The sequence below is a fragment of the Physeter macrocephalus genome, chromosome 8, assembly GCF_002837175.3.
Source record: "Physeter macrocephalus isolate SW-GA chromosome 8, ASM283717v5, whole genome shotgun sequence".
NCBI classification, from domain to species: Eukaryota; Metazoa; Chordata; class Mammalia; order Artiodactyla; family Physeteridae; genus Physeter; species Physeter macrocephalus.
This window is the reverse complement of record NC_041221.1, coordinates 94,856,302-94,877,590: the sequence shown is the minus strand read 5'-3', so window position 1 is coordinate 94,877,590 and position 21,289 is coordinate 94,856,302. Positions and strand designations below refer to the sequence as shown.

The following is a 21,289-nucleotide window of genomic DNA, read 5'->3' as shown; positions in this document are numbered from 1 at the left end:
AAGAGATGCCCATTACTCAGCAGAATGAAAACTTAAGGACTTGTTTTGAAGCCAGGAATCTCCTCCTTTTAGAGTTAAGGGAGGGTCAATCAGTTTGGCCTCTAAAGAATTATCTTGAGTTAAAAATTTTGACATTTGTAACTGGGAAAAAAACTTAGGGAGAAAGGAATATTAAAAATAGCTTTAGCACATATTTTATGTGCAAAAGGATAAGTAAAACCATAAATCTAATAATGCTGCTTAAAACCAAATTCAGAGTAGTGAATCTAGCAGGCTTTTGTAGGGTGGAAGGAGCATGGATTTTGGAGTCAAACCTGGGTTGAAATCTCAGTTCTGCCACTTCTGAGCTGTGAGACCTTGCGCAGGTATCTGAACGCTAGTCTCTGAACTCTAGTCTTCTCTATAAAATAAAGATGATAGTACCATCTTGTAGGGATGGGGTGAACATTAAATAATAAATGTAGAATGTCAGGCTCCATAAGAGAGCAGTTAATTTTCCAGAACAACTGAATCCAAGGTACAATAAGAGGGTGTTGACTACTGATTGGGAAAGATAACCATGAGTATTAGAAGACACCTTGATCAGAGAAAACAATGGTGGCAATCTTGAGACCCAGATCAAAAGCCGTAGGGCACTTGCTTTGGAATTCAGATGCTGATTTGCAAAGAAGCTGCTCCTCACAAGGGCAACCTTTTGTAAACTGGCCTAGCATGAGAAACTGCAGATATTTATTTAGATGATTACTGGCTCCCTTGAGCAAATGCTGTGTAGGTCAACTCATTACACATAATCTATACTTAAAAAATATATCAACAAATTTACCAAAGAGTTGAGGCAATACTGAAGCACCATCAGAGTAGGCTATATACTTCCATTGGTTAGTTCGAAGCATGTAGGTGGAAGCGTTTACATTGCATCCATGGAATTCACTCAGAATCCAGGGTGGATGTAGGTTTTTGAATTTTTGTTCATTCTTAAACATTTCTGATGATAATGGCAGCAGAGAGTATCCACTCAGGTTCTGAGGCAGAGGAATTCCAGCAATATCTAAATAACACAGTATTTTAAAATAACTCATTCTTTCATTAGTTGAACATTCATAAATGACATCATTAAAGGTCGCAGAGACTAGAGGCTGTATATGGATTTTTGTAAACAGACTGCCTAGATCCAAATGCTTATTACTCCACTAGACTTGTGACCTTGGGCATGTTATTAACCATTCTGAACCTCAGTTTCGTCATCTGTAAAAGGGGAATAATAATAATGCCTGTATTTCATAGGTTTATTTTAGGTTTAAATATGAAAATTTATGTAAAATTCTGAGAACAGTGTCTGACACATAGGAAACCCTCAACAAATATTAGTTAATATCATAAGTACTTTATTTCCAAATGATGGAATGATCACAGGTGTTTTTCAAATTGGTCCCACAGGGTATTAACAAGACCTATACGAGAAAGGAGTCTAGTAGTTACATATGTTTGCAAACAGTGGTTAAAATTAAATAAACTTATTGCTGATGTGTATCATAAACATTCAAGGGTGGTATGTAGTACGCCATCTGTACCAAAGTTATTTGATGACAGAACATCTTTTTATGCCGAAGTAGCATCTTGAGGAACTAGTATTTTGCAGAACATACGTTGGGAAATCCTGGATTATACTGATTTAGAGAAAAATAATCTATTTTTTCCTTATCAAATATAGACATAGAAAACAATAGCATGAGAAATGTTTAACTTCAAAAAAAGGTTGTATTTTTAAAAATTGCTTTTAAGATATTTGTTTGGAACTCAAACTATCTTTTTCCTGTAGAAAAATTATCATTGGGAATTCCCTGGTGGTCCAGTGGTTAGGACTCTGCTTTCACTGCCATGGGCCCAGTTCAATCCCTGGTCAGGGAACTAAGATCCCGCAAGCCGTGAAAAAAAATTACCGTTAATTATGGCTGGGTCCTTGCGATAGTTCCAAAAGGAATCTGTAGTTGCCTCCCCTGCAGCTTTTCTGGTTTCAATGTTCCATGTTTTTAGAAACATTAATTTAGAAATAATTAAATATTTCCAATGAAAAATAGAATGTAATATATCTGCAATGCTAGAAATGAAAATTGAATAAGAAAATTAATTTAACTTGACTGTACATATTTGAGGACAAACAAGTGAATTAAAAGAGAATAAGGAAGTAGACAAAGACCTCTATAAATCTTCTGAAGGTACTTGTTTTACATATAACTTAATTAAAAAATTTGTATCTTCCATTTCCTTGGAAGGGGCATATTACAAGTACTAATCTTCTGCCAACCAATCATCATCAGGGACTTTTTTGAGAAAGAGTGAAAGAACAAGTGAAGGAAGGAAAGAAAGAAAGAGAAGTATTTCAGAGATAACTGGTTAAAAACAAAAGAAGAAGAAGGAGCAAAGATGTTAAAGAGGATGTGCACGAGAGAAAAAGATGGCCCAAGACGAAACTAACTGAGCTACAGGACAGTAGGCTACTTACTGTAAGGAGAGAAAGTAGCCAGGGAATAGGCTGGGTCAGGCTGGTCTGTGTGTCAGCCGTCAGGGGGCACCACTGCGAGGCAGAGGAAGGGAGAGAAGAGGGCTTTGAAGATGGCTGGGAAGCAGGGACCAACTGGCAGATACCCATGACTGGGAAGTTCCTGTATTCAGCAGTTTAATCACCTTTAATACTTAGAAATACCTTATTTCAGATCTGTTCTTAGACTAATTTTCCTAAAGAAGCTCGTTAGACTAAGAAAATTTAAATAATTCTACTGTGTTTATATGAGAAGTCAGTATTAAACTAGGATGAGTCCATTTAAGTATTAATTTTTTTTACTCAAAAAAAAAAAAAAACAAAAAAACCCCAGCATCTAACAAACTAGGTGCTGTTCCAGGTGTAGGGCAACAACAGTGAACGAAGCAGATAAGCTCTCTCAGACTCTTGGAGCTTACCTTCTAATGTGGGGAGACAGACAAATATGTCAGATGGTGATAAGTGCAGTGAAGAAAAATAAAGCAGGATCAGGGGACTAGAGAACGATGGCAGGTATGTGTTTATGTGCTGTGTTATATAGTGTGGTCAGGGAAGGCCTCTCTGATGAGGTGACATAAACAGAGACCTGAGAAAGGGCTCTCTGATGAGGTGACATAAACAGAGACCTGAGAAATGAGCTCAGTAGTTATCTGGACATGGGGAGGAAGGGCATTCTCCCAGGGAATAGCAACTGTAAACACCCTGAGGCAGGAAGCTGCTTCATTCCATTCCCCAAGCACAAAGGAGTCCAGCATGGCTGGAGCAGAGTAAGTGAGAGGTAGAATTCTACAAGATGTGTTGGAAAGGGGAGGAGATCATGTTGGACTCCCAGGCCCAATCAGAGATTCTCGATTTTACTCTAAGTGATTTTGAGCAGAATCGTGACATGGTTTGACAGTAACTACTGTATGGTGAATTGACTAAAAGTGAGTACAGGCAGAAGGAAAGAATTAGGAAGCTTCTGCAGGAGTTCAGGCAAGTGGTAAGTGACTTGTTTCCTGTCTAGGATCAGTAGAATAATATACCTTTGTAAATTGATGTTGAAGAATAAAATCCTTGTCAAATATCCACAGTATTTAATAAATATGTATTTAATATTTATTAAATTTTCTGTGCTTTGGGAAACTGTGTATTCATTTTTCATATGTTTATCAATTATTTCCTTAAAAGCACTTCAGCTTAAACTGCTTTTCAGAAAGCTCTTTGATCTTTGTTTAAAACCATTTTTCATGTTTTTTTCTTCTGGAAAATCTATCGTTCGAATTCCATGTTAAGCAAGTTTCATCATTCTTGGCAGCAGAAGCAAATATTAGTAGTAACTGCATGATTCTTAATGAAGTGACTTAAATTTAAAACAGTAATCAAATGGGTAAAAATGCAGACCTGGATATTTGTGATGGTCTCCTGAAGAAAGATAAGCTTATATTTCTTCCCGAGTGTATGGGTAGATAAGGGATTAGCCTGGTATGGCAATGATGTAAGCTATGTACATTTTTTAGGGCGTACCTAAGAAGAATAAAAAATATTAATGATAATAATATCTAACATTTAATTGTTTACCATGTTCCAGTCATTGTTCTAAGCTATGGAATAGCCACTATTATTTCTATTTTATTGATAAGAAAACTGAAGACCAGAGATGTTAAGTTACTGGCCCAAGGGTATACACTTGGTAAATACTGAAGGAGGGATTTGAATTTAGGCAGTCTTGACTCCAGGATGTCTGGACTCTTCAATACTGCTCCACAAGTCTTGCTTTACTGTAGTTATTCAACTTCACAATATTTTTCAGCCAATAAAAACAAAATAGTCTATGTAGAATGACCCTCCCAACCCTCCACTAAGATCCTGTGATAAGGAGGGTTTTGCAATTTAAATCACTAGCAATGAAGCATTCTTTTAAACACAACTGCATTTTTATACAATTACATTTTCACAATGCAAAAAAATTCTGGATTTATCCTTTATGTGAAAAGAAGTTAGGTGTTTTACAAAAAAGGCCAACTATTAAATGAAAAAAATTCACCTGAAAATAAGTTTAAAAGAGAAAGTCCAAACAATTTTAATTTAAAAATGAGATTACCTTTATTTCTAACTGAGCTAAAGGATGTTGATACTAGATTATTAGAGAAGAAAATATTTTGGGGAGTAATTTTTTTAAAATTTATTTTATTGAAGTATAGTTGATTTATAGCGTTGTGCTAATTTCTGCTGTACGGCAAAGTGATTCATATATATATATATATAATATATATATACACACACACATTCTTTTTCATATTCTTTCCCATTATGGTTTATCACAGGTTGGGGAGCAATTTTTAAAGAATAATCTATGCAATAATGATATCAAGTTTAATAGTATAAAGAATTCCTATTCATAAAATGGCACTCTTCTGCCAGTACTAGAAAATGATAATGTGATAGGCCCTACAAAGATACATAGACTAAGAATACTCTTCCTACTTTATCATAAAATATCATTTTATAGAAAATCATCACTCTTCTAAAATACCTTTAAAAACGATTTGTAGATCCAGACCTTTTAATAAATGCATTGTACCATCTTAAATTTCAACAAGCTCTTTATAGTAAGGTAGGTTTATTAAAACAGGAATCCCAGTTGGTTTTTTCTATTTAATATCTTTCTATTTAAGGTTTTTTGAATCACCATCTTTTATACATTTCTAAGGTCCATAGAATGGAAGGGAAGAGGAAGTCTGGCTTGAGGCTTTGATCTGAGAAATTTAATCCCATACTCTTGTGTATAAATTGGATTCATACAAAACAATAGAGCTGTGGCTAAGGTAATAAAGAAACGACCTTTGGAATTCTAAGAATACATTATATTTTATATCTATTTTAAGCTCCTAGTTGGTTAGAAGAATCATAGAATAAGAAGTCCTTCATAGATACTTTATCAAAATCTATTTATTAAGCTTAGGAAAAATAGAATACACTGTCCCACAGGTCAAATTTTAGAGTTATTAATCACTACTAAAAGTGTTGATAGCTTTAAACCCTTCTAGCACTAAGTAATTTCATTTTACAAAGTTGAATTAAACATCAGATTAAATATAGACCATCAGAATGATCTTTGCCTTATTGATTGGTAAGGCTGTTCAACAAGGCAATAGACTCAGTTTATGCTAATCCTGGAGTAATTGTTTTTTTTTTTTTTAAAGAAATATCTGGGAGTTTTTTTGTTTGTTTAGGTTTATTTATTTATTTATTTATTTTTGTTGTGGCGAGCGGGGACTACTCTTCGTTGCAGTGAGCATGCTTCTCATCGTGGTGGCTTCTCTTGCTGCGGAGCACAGGCTCTAGACACACGGGCTTCAGTAGTTGTGGCACACGGGCTCAGTAGTTGTGGCTCGAGGGCTTAGTTGCTCCACGGCATATGGGATCTTCCCGGACCAGGGCTCGAACCCGTGTCCCCTGCATTGGCAGGTGGATTCTTAACCCCTGAGCCACCAGGGAAGTCCCTGGTGTAATTGTTAATAGTATCCTTTTACTCTAAAAAATGTGCTGATCTGGACAATAAATTAGATAGATACCTTATCTCAGTAAACAACAAACCAAACCAAAACAAAAAAATTTTATACGGTTTTAGAGCCTACATTTTTCTTTTCAATAATACGTGGGAGCCATTTCCATGTATCATTTCACTTTTTAAAACAAAATTGACTATTTTTTACCCAGTTCATTACTACTAGATATTCATACTGTTTCTAATTCTTTAATATAACATCATAATACAATAATATCCATGGAGATAAATCTTTTTGTATATCTATAGGTTAATTTCGAAAATTGGAATTTTCTAGGTCAAAATGTATGCATATTTCTAAGTAATTTGGAATGTAATGCCACATTTGCCTCCAGGAAATCTGTGCCAATTTATACTCCCAGCAGCAGATTATGAGAAGGCCTATTTCCAATATAAGCTTTTCTGCTGTTTAAAAATCTTTGCAAACTCTATGTGTGAAAGAAAAATGGTATCTTCTTATTTTAATATTTTTCTGACTACTGAGTTTGAAGCTCTGAAAATATCTTGGCCATTTGTGTGTCTTCTGCTGTGAATTGCTTATTTATATATTTTGGTCAATTTGTTAATAGGGTATGTCTCTTTCTCTTATAGATTTGTGAGAGTTCTATTAATATTAACACTTTATCACTTATAAAAGGTTAATTTTAGATAAATAATGTTACAGTGCTGTTTCCTGGCTCCAGCATAAGGTTCCTGTTGAATCCCCCTTGCATCATTCTCTTTCTACCTTATCTCTGGTTAACATCTGGTTAATAGGATGTTTCAGTGTTTTATATAAAGATCCATGCATAGATATTCTCTTTACTCTCCTCCGCCAATCATATAAATGTAACTTTTCCCTTTTCATAATAAAAATGTTCGTTATGAAACACATTAAGCCTTGAAATGTTAATTTCCAGTTTAGAACTGGAGAGACACTGATTTTTGGCTTTACTTATTTTAGTTGGGCAGGTCTAATCAACACATGATCAAAATGCTGTTAATAAAACATGTTCTACTGGGAAATGTGACTCAGAAGGACTCTATTACCAAACATCAGACAAACATTAAAAAAAAAACAAAAAAATCTACGTAGAACTATGAGTTTTAAAAAAATTGTAATAATTGACAAATTATAGGAAAAAAATCTACAGTTTCAGAGAACCTACATAATTTCCAGAAGAGTGGGGAAAGAATGCAAAGGGGTTTCTGGGAATGCTTTGTTTGGCTAAAGAAGTGCTAATTGTCAAGTAGCATAAACTAGGCAGGGACAGGCAGGTGTCCCTCCATGTGGATAAATGAAAATTCCCTCATTCCAAACAACTTTATTTAGTATTTTCTTATATAATCTGTCAAGATATATACATTGTGAAATCTTCCAGTTTGCAGATGACTTTTAACTTTTATGATGTATGAAATGGCAAGTAATGATAATGGTGTATCAAGACTGTAGAGAAGATAATTTGCATTATAGGCAAATATAAAACAATATTCAAAGAAAAATGATTTAAACAGTGCATATTAATCAACTAACATATAAAGTGACAAAACTAGGAATATAGACTAGAACTCGCTGCAGACAGATACTGGACTATTTAGCTGCTAGAGTCAAAAAGACAAACAAAATGCCAAATATTACTATGAAATATATTGACGGAAAACTGAGATCATCCCAACCTTTAATAATCTTTTGCAGTTCTGATCAGTGTACCTCAAGAAAGCAGAACAAGGATAAAAAGTTACACAAATTTGGAAATGGGGTAGGGGAAGTTCTATATGAGGAAAAACTAAGGGAGGAAACTGTAAAGAAATGCCACCGTAAAAGAAGCATATACTGATAAAGCTACAAAGATGATAATAAGAGAGACACTTAAAATATACACAATTGCACATACATTTCTTATAGAAGCAGAAATGAGGTGAGGGGAGGAATAGTTAGGGAGTTTGGGATCAACACGTATACACTGCTGTATTTAAAATGGATAACCAACAAGGACTTACTATATAGCACAGGGAACTCTGCTCAATATTCTATAATAACCTAAATGGGGAAAGAATTTGAAAAAGAATAGATACATGTATATGTATAACTGAATCACTTTGTTGTACACCAGAAACTAACACAACATTGTTAAACAACTATACTCCAATGTAAAATAAAAACTTTAAAAAAAAAAAGAAAAAAGACAAACAAACCAGAATGAGGAAAAGTAATAGGGATTGCCTGGAAATTGAAAGAGCCAGAAAGTGGCAGAGACATGGCTGTGTGATAATTGCTTTGGGACAAAGGGGAACCAGCAAATGATGAGTAAGAAACTGAAGAGATTAAAAATATACATCAGGCAAAAGAACAACAAAGAAGTGTGCTCAAATATACAAGAGATGTGAAATAAAAGACAAAAGGAGGGCACTGATATTTTTTTTGGCCGCGCAGCTTGTGGGATCTTAGTTCCCCAACCGGGGATTGAACCTAGGTCCTTGGCAGTGAGAGCTCGAAGTCCTAACCACTGGACCGCCGGGGAATTCCAGGCACTGATTTAAATTAACTGTAAAGAAATTTAAGACCCTGTAATAGTCTTTAGTTAAATGAAGGGAAAGACTTTGTAGCAGAAAAAAGGAGAGAAAAAGAACTTTCTTATTTCTTTAATTTCCAGATACATGTTTGTTTCCCATTTTGATATATACATATTAAACACATATGTCTTATGCTGTGTTAGCTTTTTCTTTCACCAAAATCTATTTATAAATTGATGGTACTTTTTGCAATTTATGGTGCCTTAAAACAGAGTATTTAGATGTTATTGAATTTAAATGTTACTGAATTTAAAGTACTCTTCTAAATTAGATAGAAACAGTTCTATATAACTTCTGAATTTATGATGGCTTTATTCTTGTATCTTTAACAAAAACTGCTAACTACCCATATCCAAATGTTGCTGTTCTAGACCTATGGTTATGCTAATAGACATGAGAAGCTAGTAAAATAAATAGTACGGAACAATCTAAATATTCTGGGGAGAAATATGTTGATAGCATCAACATTAAGGGACATTTGTAACATTGTAAAAAATTAGTAGTTTCAAAGTGGATGGAATAATCCAGAAGGGAAATGCTTACATTTTAGGTAGGTGGTGGTAGAGAATCAAATGATACACAAATCATATCTATAAAGTTATAGACCTGAATATCATATGTGGCTTACTTTATTGTCATATCCTGGTTGTGAATCTTTTGAAGGAAAAATGACTAGAGTAAGTGAAGGCCAAAGGAACCTGAGAAATATTATCCTCATTTTTCAAATATGGATTTGACTCACAGTTAAATGAGCTGGTCAAGGTTTATGAACAAGTCAGCAGGGCCTCTGACTATTTTGCTTATTCATTTTCCAGCATTATTACAAATAAGTATTTACAGAATTGCATTACTTACCAAGCATAGTAGGGTAAATATCCACAAGAGAAACCACATTTGATACTTGTAGGTTGGTCTTAATTCCCGGTCCCATGATCAAAAGTGGGACATGGGCGCTAGCTTCGTACATACTCATTTTATAAAACTGACGATGTTCCATGGCCAGCTCTCCGTGGTCTGAGGTGTATATGACAATACTTTTCTGAAGAAGATCTAACTGGTGAAGAGCCAAAATAATTTCACCTGTAATATAAATCAAGGTAAATCTTAATTAGCTTTTAGCTCATGTTTTATTCTATCACAATAAGTTCATAACAACTCTACCCTCTAAGAGTTTGTCAGGATGCTTCTTAACATCTGAATGTTATCTACTGTACTTTTTTAAAAAAAATAAATTTATGTATTTATTTAGGCTGCGTTGGGTCTTTGTTGCTGTGTGTGGGCTTTCTCTAGTTGCAGCAAGAGGGGGCTACTCTTTGTTGCGGTGCGCAGGCTTCTTATCGTGGAGGCTTTGACAATACTTTTCTGAAGAAGATCTAACTGGTGAAGAGCCAAAATAATTTCACCTGTAATATAAATCAAGGTAAATCTTAATTAGCTTTTAGCTCATGTTTTATTCTATCACAATAAGTTCATAATAACTCTACCCTCTAAGAGGAGGCTTCTCTTCTTGCGGAGCACTGGCTCTAGGCATGCAGGCTCAGTAGCTGTGGCGCCCGGGCTTAGTTGCCCCACGGCATGTGGGGTCTTCCCCCACGGCATGTGGGATCTTCCTGGATCAGGGCTCAAACTGTGTCCCCTGCATTGGCAGGCGGATTCTTAACCACCGAGCTACCAGGGAAGCCCTATCTACTGTTCTTAAGTAACTTATGCCAGAGTTCATGTGCCTGCTTCTCAGTGGATGCACTAGAGAGAGGAAGGAGAAAATACAATGCCCATAGGATAAGTTTCTTATTTGGAGATCATGCTGGCTTGCTTTCTATGTTTCTATCAGACAATGGGGGAAAACATTACCCCCAGTGACTCAAATGAGAAAGGAAAGACAAGCCTGGATGTCAGCACTGTGCATGTCTCATGAAAGGACTGCTATCACGATTGACCCACAATTCCTGCCCAGCGGGAGGTGATAAAAGGGGTCAGAACTCCTCCTCTTGCTACCCTTTCTCTCAAATTCCCAGTCACCAGATCATGTCCATAAAGTTGGCTGAGTGTTATGGAAATCCTACCTTTGAAAAAGAGCTGGAAGCAGTACAGATGGTATATGAATATGATTTGGCATATTCTTGGGCAGTAAAATTTCTCTGACCACTCCCTCTCTCTAAGTGACGTGAAACTTCCTCCTCATTGCAATTAAGAGAACACAGTAAAGCATCATCTCTACTTTGGCAGTTTCTGAATCTGGCCTACAGGAGTCTGTATTATTAAAAAAAAAAGAAAAAAAACCCACAAAACCCACAGGTGATTCTGAGGTCCAGTCAGATTTGAGAGCCACAGCTCAGGAGTTATTTACGGAGTTCAGACCATCAGGGCATCAGGGTCTTTCAGCTGGACAACTGTAATTGCTTCCTAATTAGTTTTCTTGCCTCCACTCCTCTTTCCCCTTCATAATATCCCTTGTACCACTCTGGTGGCTATCTTTCTAAAATATCTGATCATGTCCCACCCCAGCTTAAAACTTTCCCACAGCTTCCCATTGTCTAATTCTTGAGCAAGTTCAGCACCTTCAGCTACCCCCTAGACCTTTACCTTTCACAATCCTAACTCCCTAATTCAATATAATTCTGGATCAATGTACATGGGGAAACTGATTTCAGCTTTAGTTAAGCCTTGCTCTAAACGGCCTGTGGAGAATGGATTTGTTTTACACTTATTACATGTCTGGGAGAAGTCACAAGGTTCTACATCTCATCTGTTTCATCTCCTAGAACCCAAGTTGCCTTATAATTAACTGTGTTTGGCTGAATACTGATTCCAGATTAAATCGAGCAAAACGTTTTGTTTCCAACAGATGATAGTTTTCTATGACCTTATACATATATATATATGAACAAATCTAAGTATCTGTTAATTTATGAATAAATAAGATAGAAAAGACTTTTATTCTACTATTAATAATGCAAATTATCCAATTTTTATATGTGTCAGGAATCTTATAATTCTAAGTCTGAAGTATCTCAGCAACTGTTGCAAAAAATTTTCTGAGGATGTTCATACAAGTCACCAACCAGCATAATCACAGTTTGTTGGAAAAATATTATACTTTTTCCTCATGTGATTGCTTTTTAATTATACCACCTACCAAGCATAGCATCTGTCTCAGCACACATAGCGTAATAAAATGCTCTAATATCCTTAATTTCTTTTTCTGTAAACTTCCCAGTGCAGTTTTTGGTATAAGAAGAGTAATAATCTATAGGGTGCATTTCTGACAGAGGTGACCACTTTGGGATTTTGATGGCATCATAGGACACCTAAAAAGGGGAGAAAAACAAAGTCATAATATTCCTCCCTTCCAACAAGAATATATGGTAAACTAGACAAAGTTTAATTACTTAGGCTAGTAGAAAAGCATGGTTGTGAATTATGTAAACAAAATAGTAAATCAAAAACATAAATTAGGAACAGATTGTTAGTATTCCCAGTAACAACAAAAGGTATATATCAATATCTGTATCTATAGTAAGACAGTTGTGAAATTATTTTAAAGATTATATATGTCAATGAAAAGCACGAGGTATATTAGACAGTATTCTAATCCGTAAGTGTCTAAGCACTTTAATATAGTTGTGCGATCAATTCAAAACTTCAGAATCAATAACCTAAGAATCTAGACTCCTTTTTCCCAGTAGTTCACTAGTAAAAATGCCAATATCTAGTGAGATAGCCAAACGTTTGTTAAGAACAAATACAACTTTTTAATACATATAAATGCTTACAGTTTTGGTGAAAACCATTAAGACTAGACTTAAGTCATACATATCTTCTAGTCATGTAGCTTTAATAAACTCAAATATCTACTTAAATTATTCGACTCATTTCATTAGGCTAGTACTGACTCCTGACAAGTTTTTTAAGATAGAGCCAGTTGGAACTTTTAATTTAATTTATTTATATTTTAAAATTTTTACTGGAGTATAGTTGATTTACAATGTTGTTAGTTTCTGTTGTACAGCAAAGTGAATCAGTTATACATATATATATATACACTCTTTTTTAGATTCTTTTTCCATATAGGCCATTACAGAGTATTGAATAGACTTCCCTATGCTATACAGTAGGTCCTTATTAGTTATCTATTTTATATACAGTAGTGTGTATATGTCAATCCCAACCTCCCAATTTATCCCTCCCCCACTTACCCCCTGGTAACCATAAGTTTGTTTTCTATATCTGTGACTCTACTTGTTTTGTAAATAAGGAACTTTTTAAGAAGACATGAAGTATCTAAAACTTCGACATTGTTTCCTGTAACACAGGGTGCACTACATAGTGTTTCTGGATAGAGGTTTTAAAGTAACTTAAATTTGATTTAAGGTGACACATTTCAAAACACAGGCAGTCCTCGCTTTGCATGGTTCAGGTATGCACAGATATTAGTTACCACAGCTTAGTTAAATAGCACCAGTTCCCCAACAACAGGGTTCAGATTTTAATTACTGTTAACCAAAATTTCAGAAATGGAGACCTGATTGAAATAAAAATGTGTTTATATGGGGTTTGTTAGGACTGAAGCCCAAGAGACATGGATTCAGGAAGCACTTTGCAGTGTTCCATAGGACTACACAACAGGAGAGGCTTATAAAGGCAAAAAGCTGCAAGGCCACAGTTAGTTACATGAGTTGTTTATCAAGAATTATAATTGGAGTTGATGAGAAGTAAGGATGCTTAGATTGTTTGGGGTCTGAAATTGTTTGCATAGTTACAAGGGGAGACCTTGAGACCGTAAGGCTGCAGCTGGCAGGTGTTGTTCTGAATACAGCTGGTGGTGTCCCTGGGCCTGGTACAGTTCAAAGAAAGTTCAAGTTTTCAGTGGTGCAGAGACGTGTCTGAAACCAGATCCTCAATGGCTGCTCGACTCCAGTTTGTATGCCTGACTCTGACTGCTCTATTATCATTATAAATTTGTCATCATTACCCAGGTAATATTAACTGTGAGTTATTGCATAAAGTACAAACTTTCACATTCATATGCTGCTAGTTCTTTAGTCTATACATCACTATGTAGATTACATATGTGTATCACAGTCAGTGATTAATTATGTCACTTCTTTCAAAGTTTGTCTGTGTTTGATCACTGCACATCTTTTATTTAGTACATAAACAGACTGCAAAGTGTGTAGGTATGCTACCTCCTTGTCTCCCAGTGATAAATCCATGTGATATAAAAATGGATACTCAGAAGAGGAAATTGATCAACAAAGATGAACATACAGTTAAGAAATAAAAAGCGATAACACTGGAAGTAAAATTTGAATCAAAAATTTTTTAAAGGATTTTTTTGATGTGGACCATTTTAAAAGTCTTTATTGAATTTGTTATTATGTTGCTTCTGTTTTATGTTTTGGTTTTTTGGCCGCAAGGCATGTGGGATCTTAGCTCCCTGACCAGGGATCAAACCCGCACACCCTGCATTGGAATGCGAGGTCTTGACCACTGGACCGCCAGGGAAGTCCCTGAATCAAATGTTAACTGGAGTTATAGAAGAAACAGCTGACCTGGGAAAGCTGACACTGCCACCATTTGATACACTCAAGATATACAGCCAGAGGAACTTAGTGAAAACATTGATATAAGTGAGGAAGGTCGTTATGAAGAAAAGGATGAACATGTCCTAGAGGAAGTGACACTAGCACAAATTTTCACATTACAGGAACTCTCAGAAATATATTATGACATTGAAAGTGCAAAGGGTAAAATGTTGGAAGGTGATCCAAATTTAGAAAGGAATATGACAATTTCTTGAGACATAGAGAAGATGCTTGCTCTGTATCTTAAGTTACACAATGAGAAGGCAAGCACTGTTCAAACTATTCTTGATTCTTTTTTTTTACAAAAAAATCAAAACACTTTAATTCTTAATGTTTCTAGTGTTTTCAATTACAGTGCATTAAATAAACATTAGTTTTACTATTTTGTCATTTCCCTATACATTTATAACCCAAAAGAAGAGTTTTTAATGTTTTGACGAATGTTTTTAGAGTTCTAGAAAAACGGTCATTTTCCCAATTGATTATTAAGATCTCTATATACAGTTTCAGCTTGCACAGTCATTTTTACGCTCCTGAAGCATGCAAAGTGAGGTCTGCCTGTACTCCTAAGAGAATATCTTTTAGTTTAGTTATAAAGTACAAACTTTCACATTCATATGCTGCTAGTTCTTTAGTCTATACATCACTATGTAGATTACATATGTGTATCACAGTCAGTGATTAATTATGTCACTTCTTTCAAAGTTTGTCTGTGTTTGATCACTGCACATCTTTTATTTAGTACATAAACAGACTGCAAAGTGTGTAGGTATGCTACCTCCTTGTCTCCCAGTGATAAATCCATGTGATATAAAAATGGATACTCAGAAGAGGAAATTGATCAACAAAGATGAACATACAGTTAAGAAATAAAAAGCGATAACACTGGAAGTAAAATTTGAATCAAAAATTTTTTAAAGGATTTTTTTGATGTGGACCATTTTAAAAGTCTTTATTGAATTTGTTATTATGTTGCTTCTGTTTTATGTTTTGGTTTTTTGGCCGCAAGGCATGTGGGATCTTAGCTCCCTGACCAGGGATCAAACCCGCACACCCTGCATTGGAATGCGAGGTCTTGACCACTGGACCGCCAGGGAAGTCCCTGAATCAAATGTTAACTGGAGTTATAGAAGAAACAGCTGACCTGGGAAAGCTGACACTGCCACCATTTGATACACTCAAGATATACAGCCAGAGGAACTTAGTGAAAACATTGATATAAGTGAGGAAGGTCGTTATGAAGAAAAGGATGAACATGTCCTAGAGGAAGTGACACTAGCACAAATCTTCACATTACAGGAACTCTCAGAAATATATTATGACATTGAAAGTGCAAAGGGTAAAATGTTGGAAGGTGATCCAAATTTAGAAAGGAATATGACAATTTCTTGAGACATAGAGAAGATGCTTGCTCTGTATCTTAAGTTACACAATGAGAAGGCAAGCACTGTTCAAACTATTCTTGATTCTTTTTTTTTACAAAAAAATCAAAACACTTTAATTCTTAATGTTTCTAGTGTTTTCAATTACAGTGCATTAAATAAACATTAGTTTTACTATTTTGTCATTTCCCTATACATTTATAACCCAAAAGAAGAGTTTTTAATGTTTTGACGAATGTTTTTAGAGTTCTAGAAAAACGGTCATTTTCCCAATTGATTATTAAGATCTCTTTATACAGTTTCAGCTTGCACAGTCATTTTTACGCTCCTGAAGCATGCAAAGTGAGGTCTGCCTGTACTCCTAAGAGAATATCTTTTAGTTTAGTTTTTTTTTTTAATAGACATATTATATGCAAATGTATTCAACTTAGAAGTAGGTTCTGAGTTTTAACACATTACATTTTTGTAAAACTGTCCCTTTAGTTTCTGTCAACCAGTTATTTGTCAAGTTTGATTTAATGTGACTAGGCAATTTCCAAATATTTCTTTAAAAATGATAATAAAAGAAACAGTGAGCAACCACCAATAATATACAGATAAAATGTTAGCTTTTACTTCTGAGCCCACACAGTATACCTACTTTTTTAAGCCAATAAAGAGATGTGTGAAATGTTGAAGATCCAAAATTTTCTCCTGAAGATGGTGAAGGATATGGGTGTGGCAAATTTAATCCCAAGTACAGAACAAATGGTTGAGTGTAATTAATTGCTTCCTTTCTTAACCAATTTACTGCTCTATCTGTATTCTTCCAGTCCCCTTCCATCACTCTTACTTTAGTCTTTTTAGGGACAAGGTTAACCATAGGCCGGCCTTCTTGTCTGAGTAAGAAAACAACATCTCTTGTCCAGGCTTCCACACGATTGCTGAGGGGGCAAAAAGACAGGTATACTGTAAGATATTTAAAAAGTTTTAAAAACTGACTAAGCATAAATATAAGAGAGCAATATGGAAAACAATTTTTAGACTCAGTCATGTAAATGTTAAGACTGACTATACTAGATCTCATTAAGGTACTGAGAATTGCAAATTCAAAAACCAAGAAAAAAAATAACAAGAATCAAATATTCACCTATGTGTTCTTTAAAACTAAGATTATTTACAAAGGTTACTTTTTTCTCGTAATAAAGTATTTAGTAAAATAAATATTTCAAATTCCTAGTATTTCTTTTGAATTTTTTTAGCATTTTGTCTTTTTTTCTGTCAGAATAAGAGAGAGAGTATTTCTAACCAAAGCTACAATAATTTCCTCCTATCACTGTCTTGATATTTAGAAAAATCTTACCTCCCATGTGTACCTTACGTGTTTCTGAAGTCTCAGGTTTTACATTGTTTCCAGCTATATCTTTTCTCATTATAAGAACAATTTTGACTATGATTTAAGCTAAGCTAATGGTGATGCAAATTTCTAGATATAGTTTCTTTAGCTGGTAATTTAAAAGCTAAATGATCTGATCAATTAAATTTCTCTAAATATTTTATCTAACTGCTTCATAAGTATGTCGTAGTACTACTACTTTTTCTCAATGAATGTATGTATTTTTTTAACATCTTTATTGGAGTATAATTGCTTTACAATGTTGTGTTAGTTTCTGATGTATAACAAAGTGAATCAGCTATACATATACATATATCCCCATATTATGTAAGTATTTTTAGTTGGCATAATTGTTTAGGAAGAACTCTTGGACATTTCTAAGAAGCCTGTTTTTGTGTTTTGGTTGAGGCAAACACCTCTGAAGTGCCCTATCAATTAAGAAAAGAGCTTAAAAAATTCAGAGACCCACGTGAAAATAAAGACTATTTTATATTAAAACATAATACTCCATATAAGGGAAATTTCAAACCACACAAAATGACTAATGGCTAATAGATGAACTAAGTAGAACTTTTATCTGCCTTTTGAAGACAGGTAAATAAATTTAAGCAACCATAATAAAAATATAATTTTTCATAGTAGATATTCAATATATTTTGATAAAAACAATGAAAACTAGAATCTCAGCAGAATTGCATCTAACAGATTTTAATTAATTCTATCTAGCAAATAGAAAATCCTAAAATCGTAAGTTTTGTAAAATTTATCATACTACCAAACAATGTAAATTTTGCTTAAGTCACTGCTGAATGAGAGAACTACATGTGGCTATTATCGGAGCTACTGCAGAGGAGTGAGATGCTAGGGGTTTATCACACCATTAGTACCTGCGGTAGAGCTTTAGGATTTTGTGATAAGCAGAAATAGCTTACTGAGATTCACACAGGGTGTTTAGGAACCAAAGTGCTTTCTTTTCAACAAAGAAGTGTTACATGGGAAAATATGGCTAAGAAATTATTGCAGGAAGCAAGAAAATTACAAGAAAGCTTGTAATACAACCTAACTAGTTGTCCCGTGTGATACTGTGATTTATAATAAAAAATATACATTTGGTCTTCCCTGATTCTGGTCCAGAGTTCCTAAAATCCTCGGATTTTCTAAGTGAAAGACACAAAGGTGTCTTTTGTTATGTTAATGAGGTTACTTTTGGGCTGGTTGCCAGAACCAAAGGAGAGATTAGAGGGCTGAAACTTTTAGTCCCACCCCACTGATCTCCGGGGAAGGAGGAGGCTGGAGAGGGAATGGAAATTGAGTTCAATCACCAGTGGTCAATGATTTAATCAATCATGCCTGCGTAATGAAGCCTCTATAAAACCCAGAAAAGGAGCGGACTGGGGAGGGGTGGGAGAGTGGCACCACCTTAGGTGAGGGTATGGAAGCATCATGCCCTTTCCCCGTGCATCTCTTCCATTTGGCTGTTCCTGAGTTATTGCCTTTTATAATAAACTGGTAGTCTAGTAAGTGAAATGTTTCACTGAGTTCTGTGAGCCACTCTAGCAAATTAATTGAACCCAAGTTAGAGGTCATGGGACCCTCTGATTTTATAGCTGGTCGGTCAGAATCATAGGTGACAACCTGGACTTGTGATTTGCGTCTGAAGTGGGGGAGTGAGGGCAGTCTTGTAGGACTGAGCCCTTAACCTGTGGAGTTCAGTTGAATTGTAGGGCATCCAGTTGGTGTCCAGAGAGTTGGTAGTGTGTGGAAACCAGCCCACACAATGGAATTGGGTGCAGAAACCCTAATTGGTGATCAGAGCCTTTACCAGGCTTTGGATTAACTCAGGTATAGACTATTGTTCTGACTGTGCTAACCAAACTACTCAGTTGACCTTACAGTGCAGTCATGAGTGAGTCTAGAACATCTCAAGGAAATATCTTGCCTTGAAAGATGGCTATATTGAACCCAGATTACCATCTTTTGCCACAGCAATGAGTAAGTGTGATTTCATTTAATCTTTCTGGCAAGGTTATGCCCCTTTCCTTTTTTAAAAAAATTCTTTGTTTCTGAGATTCTTTTAGCCCAGGTTGGTTCCCTTAATTAAGGATAAAAAGGCTCAAATCAACTTAATTTTGGCCTGGTCTTACCATTATGGCTAATTTCAAACTTAGTTTCACTTTTGCCCTCTCACTAAATAACACGTGATTTACCCTTCTTTCTTAGTGGCATCTTCTTCTGTCTATTCCTGAGTGTGTGGGCTTTTGGCATGATTCCTATAACTGCTGGTAGTGAAGTAGAGTATGACAAATGCTTTCGGCATTACTGGGGCAGCAGAGACAGGAGTATGGTTGAAGGTAAAGGTGCTTCTCATAATTTTCCCTTTTAACTCTTTCTGGCTATTCCAAGAATCTTGAGTAAGCTAGCTGATCAAAAGGGTAATACTTTGGTTAGCTGACCCATGTTCAAGCATTGTGCCTAAGTATAAAATAACAATTTACTTCTTTATATCTTAAAAACATTTAGCACTTTTTAGATATTCAATACATATTAATAATTATAATCAATGATGATTCTCTGTTCTACTCTCACTACTCCCTGGGGCAACCCCATCCTCCTGGGCCATTGTTAAGTGTATGCAGGATAAGCAGTAGGTGCTCCAGGAGCTGCAATTCTCAGCTCAAAGTCCCTTTTCCCAGCCCAAATTTCTCCTGGCCAGTAACACTAATGAGGAAAATAGGGAAAGAGAATGTGAATATGCAACCTCATAGTCGATGACAATTACTGTGACAGAAAGATAACTTAAAATTATAATTCTCTCTACTAAACAACCAATGTCTCCATCCCTTTTTAACCAGGTCAAACTGTTGCACCAGGAAACATTATCTTTCGACCATGTGCTTAGACCTACTTTGTATTACTGTCCAGTGTTGTCTCCCCTTACCCCCTACCCATCATTACTTGCTATATAACCTCCTCCAAATATAACCTTTCTAATTAGTTGGTCACAGGGGTATTTTGAATAAATTTCTTTCCATTCCATTTCTATGTACTTTGTCTGAAATATTAAGAGTACGGTTTCAATCAGGACAATAAACAAGGGCTTGTATTAATGGGGAGGAACCAAAACTACCTGTGGTTTAGATACTTTGATTCATTGGCTCCTCTCATTATAAATTTACCCTGTTACTTGCAAATAGACACAAACATACACTGTATAGTTTCCTATATGCCAGCATTTCTCAAAGTGTGGCTCAGGGATCTCTGGGAGGTACCCGAGAGGCTTTCAGGAAGTCCCCAAGGTCAAAACTATTGTCATAAAGATAGTAAGACGTCATTTTTTGCCTTTTTCACTCTCATGCTCTCATGAGTGTACAGTGGCGGAGACCACTGTAACGAAGCCTCAGGTGGGAGCTTGGATGTGGAGTACACCTATCTCAAAGGAAATTGTTCTCTATAAACTTAGGCTTCAATGTGTCATTTTGTGCATATATACTAAGTGCCCCTCCTAAGTGGTCCAAGGTTTACTTTACCTCTTTGTAGAAACGTAAGAGAGGCTTCTCTTCTCAAAGGGACACAAAAGTAACCACATGTTTCTGATAAAGGCATTCACAATTGGCTATACCTTGTCTTACCTCTCTCTGAGGTCCAGTTCCTTATATCTTTGCTATTTCAAGCAGCATCAGTATCACCTGAGAGCTTGTTAAATATGCAGAATCTAGAGCCCCATCCCAGACCCACTGAATTGGAAAGGGCATTTAATAAGACGCCCAGGTGATCTGCATGCATATTACATTTTTGAGATGCACCGCTCCACATAACAGTGTAAGAATTTTTATGCAAAAAAGCCTCAATTTTTAGAGAAGATCATTAAAATAGCTTCCACAGTAGCCCATGAATAGGAGAATTATTCTACCTTGGATCGATTCCAGAAAACAAGGTGATGGCTTAATGCAGTATCCAGCAATCAGCAATTTTATTCTTTTTAAAAGCAAAATCTCCTCCTAATATACATGGCATATAAAACTAACATATTAGCAACTAATTATTGCATAAATTTGTATCTATGCCATTGCTTTGTGAGTTTTCTGTGCCAATGTGCCAAACTCCACTGCTGCAGTGTTGGAGACAATCAGCTCACAGGTAGCACTAGGTGAATTTACATAGGGACAATAACATTTGAAAAAGTATCATACATTAAAATTGATGAGAACATAACAGTTTTCTTTCAAAATGAATTAGGAGCCTCGACTTAAACCTTCAGCTTCCTAAGATTACTAAATAATTCAACTATCTCAGACTTTAAGAGTT

At 35.5% G+C, this 21,289-nt stretch overlaps 1 protein-coding gene across 1 annotated transcript in view; it reads right to left on the bottom strand.

Moving 5' to 3' along the window:
• ARSK (arylsulfatase family member K) overlaps positions 1 to 21,289 on the bottom strand; it is a 54,942-nt gene that overhangs the window by 3,209 nt on the left and 30,444 nt on the right. Inside the window, exons 4-7 of the mRNA XM_024119753.3 lie at positions 16,250 to 16,532; positions 11,779 to 11,950; positions 9,498 to 9,722; positions 824 to 1,048 (exon numbers count right to left, since the gene is read on the bottom strand). Of these exons, the coding sequence (XP_023975521.1) occupies positions 824 to 1,048; positions 9,498 to 9,722; positions 11,779 to 11,950; positions 16,250 to 16,532 (905 nt within the window). The remainder of the gene's footprint in view (positions 1 to 823; positions 1,049 to 9,497; positions 9,723 to 11,778; positions 11,951 to 16,249; positions 16,533 to 21,289) is intronic.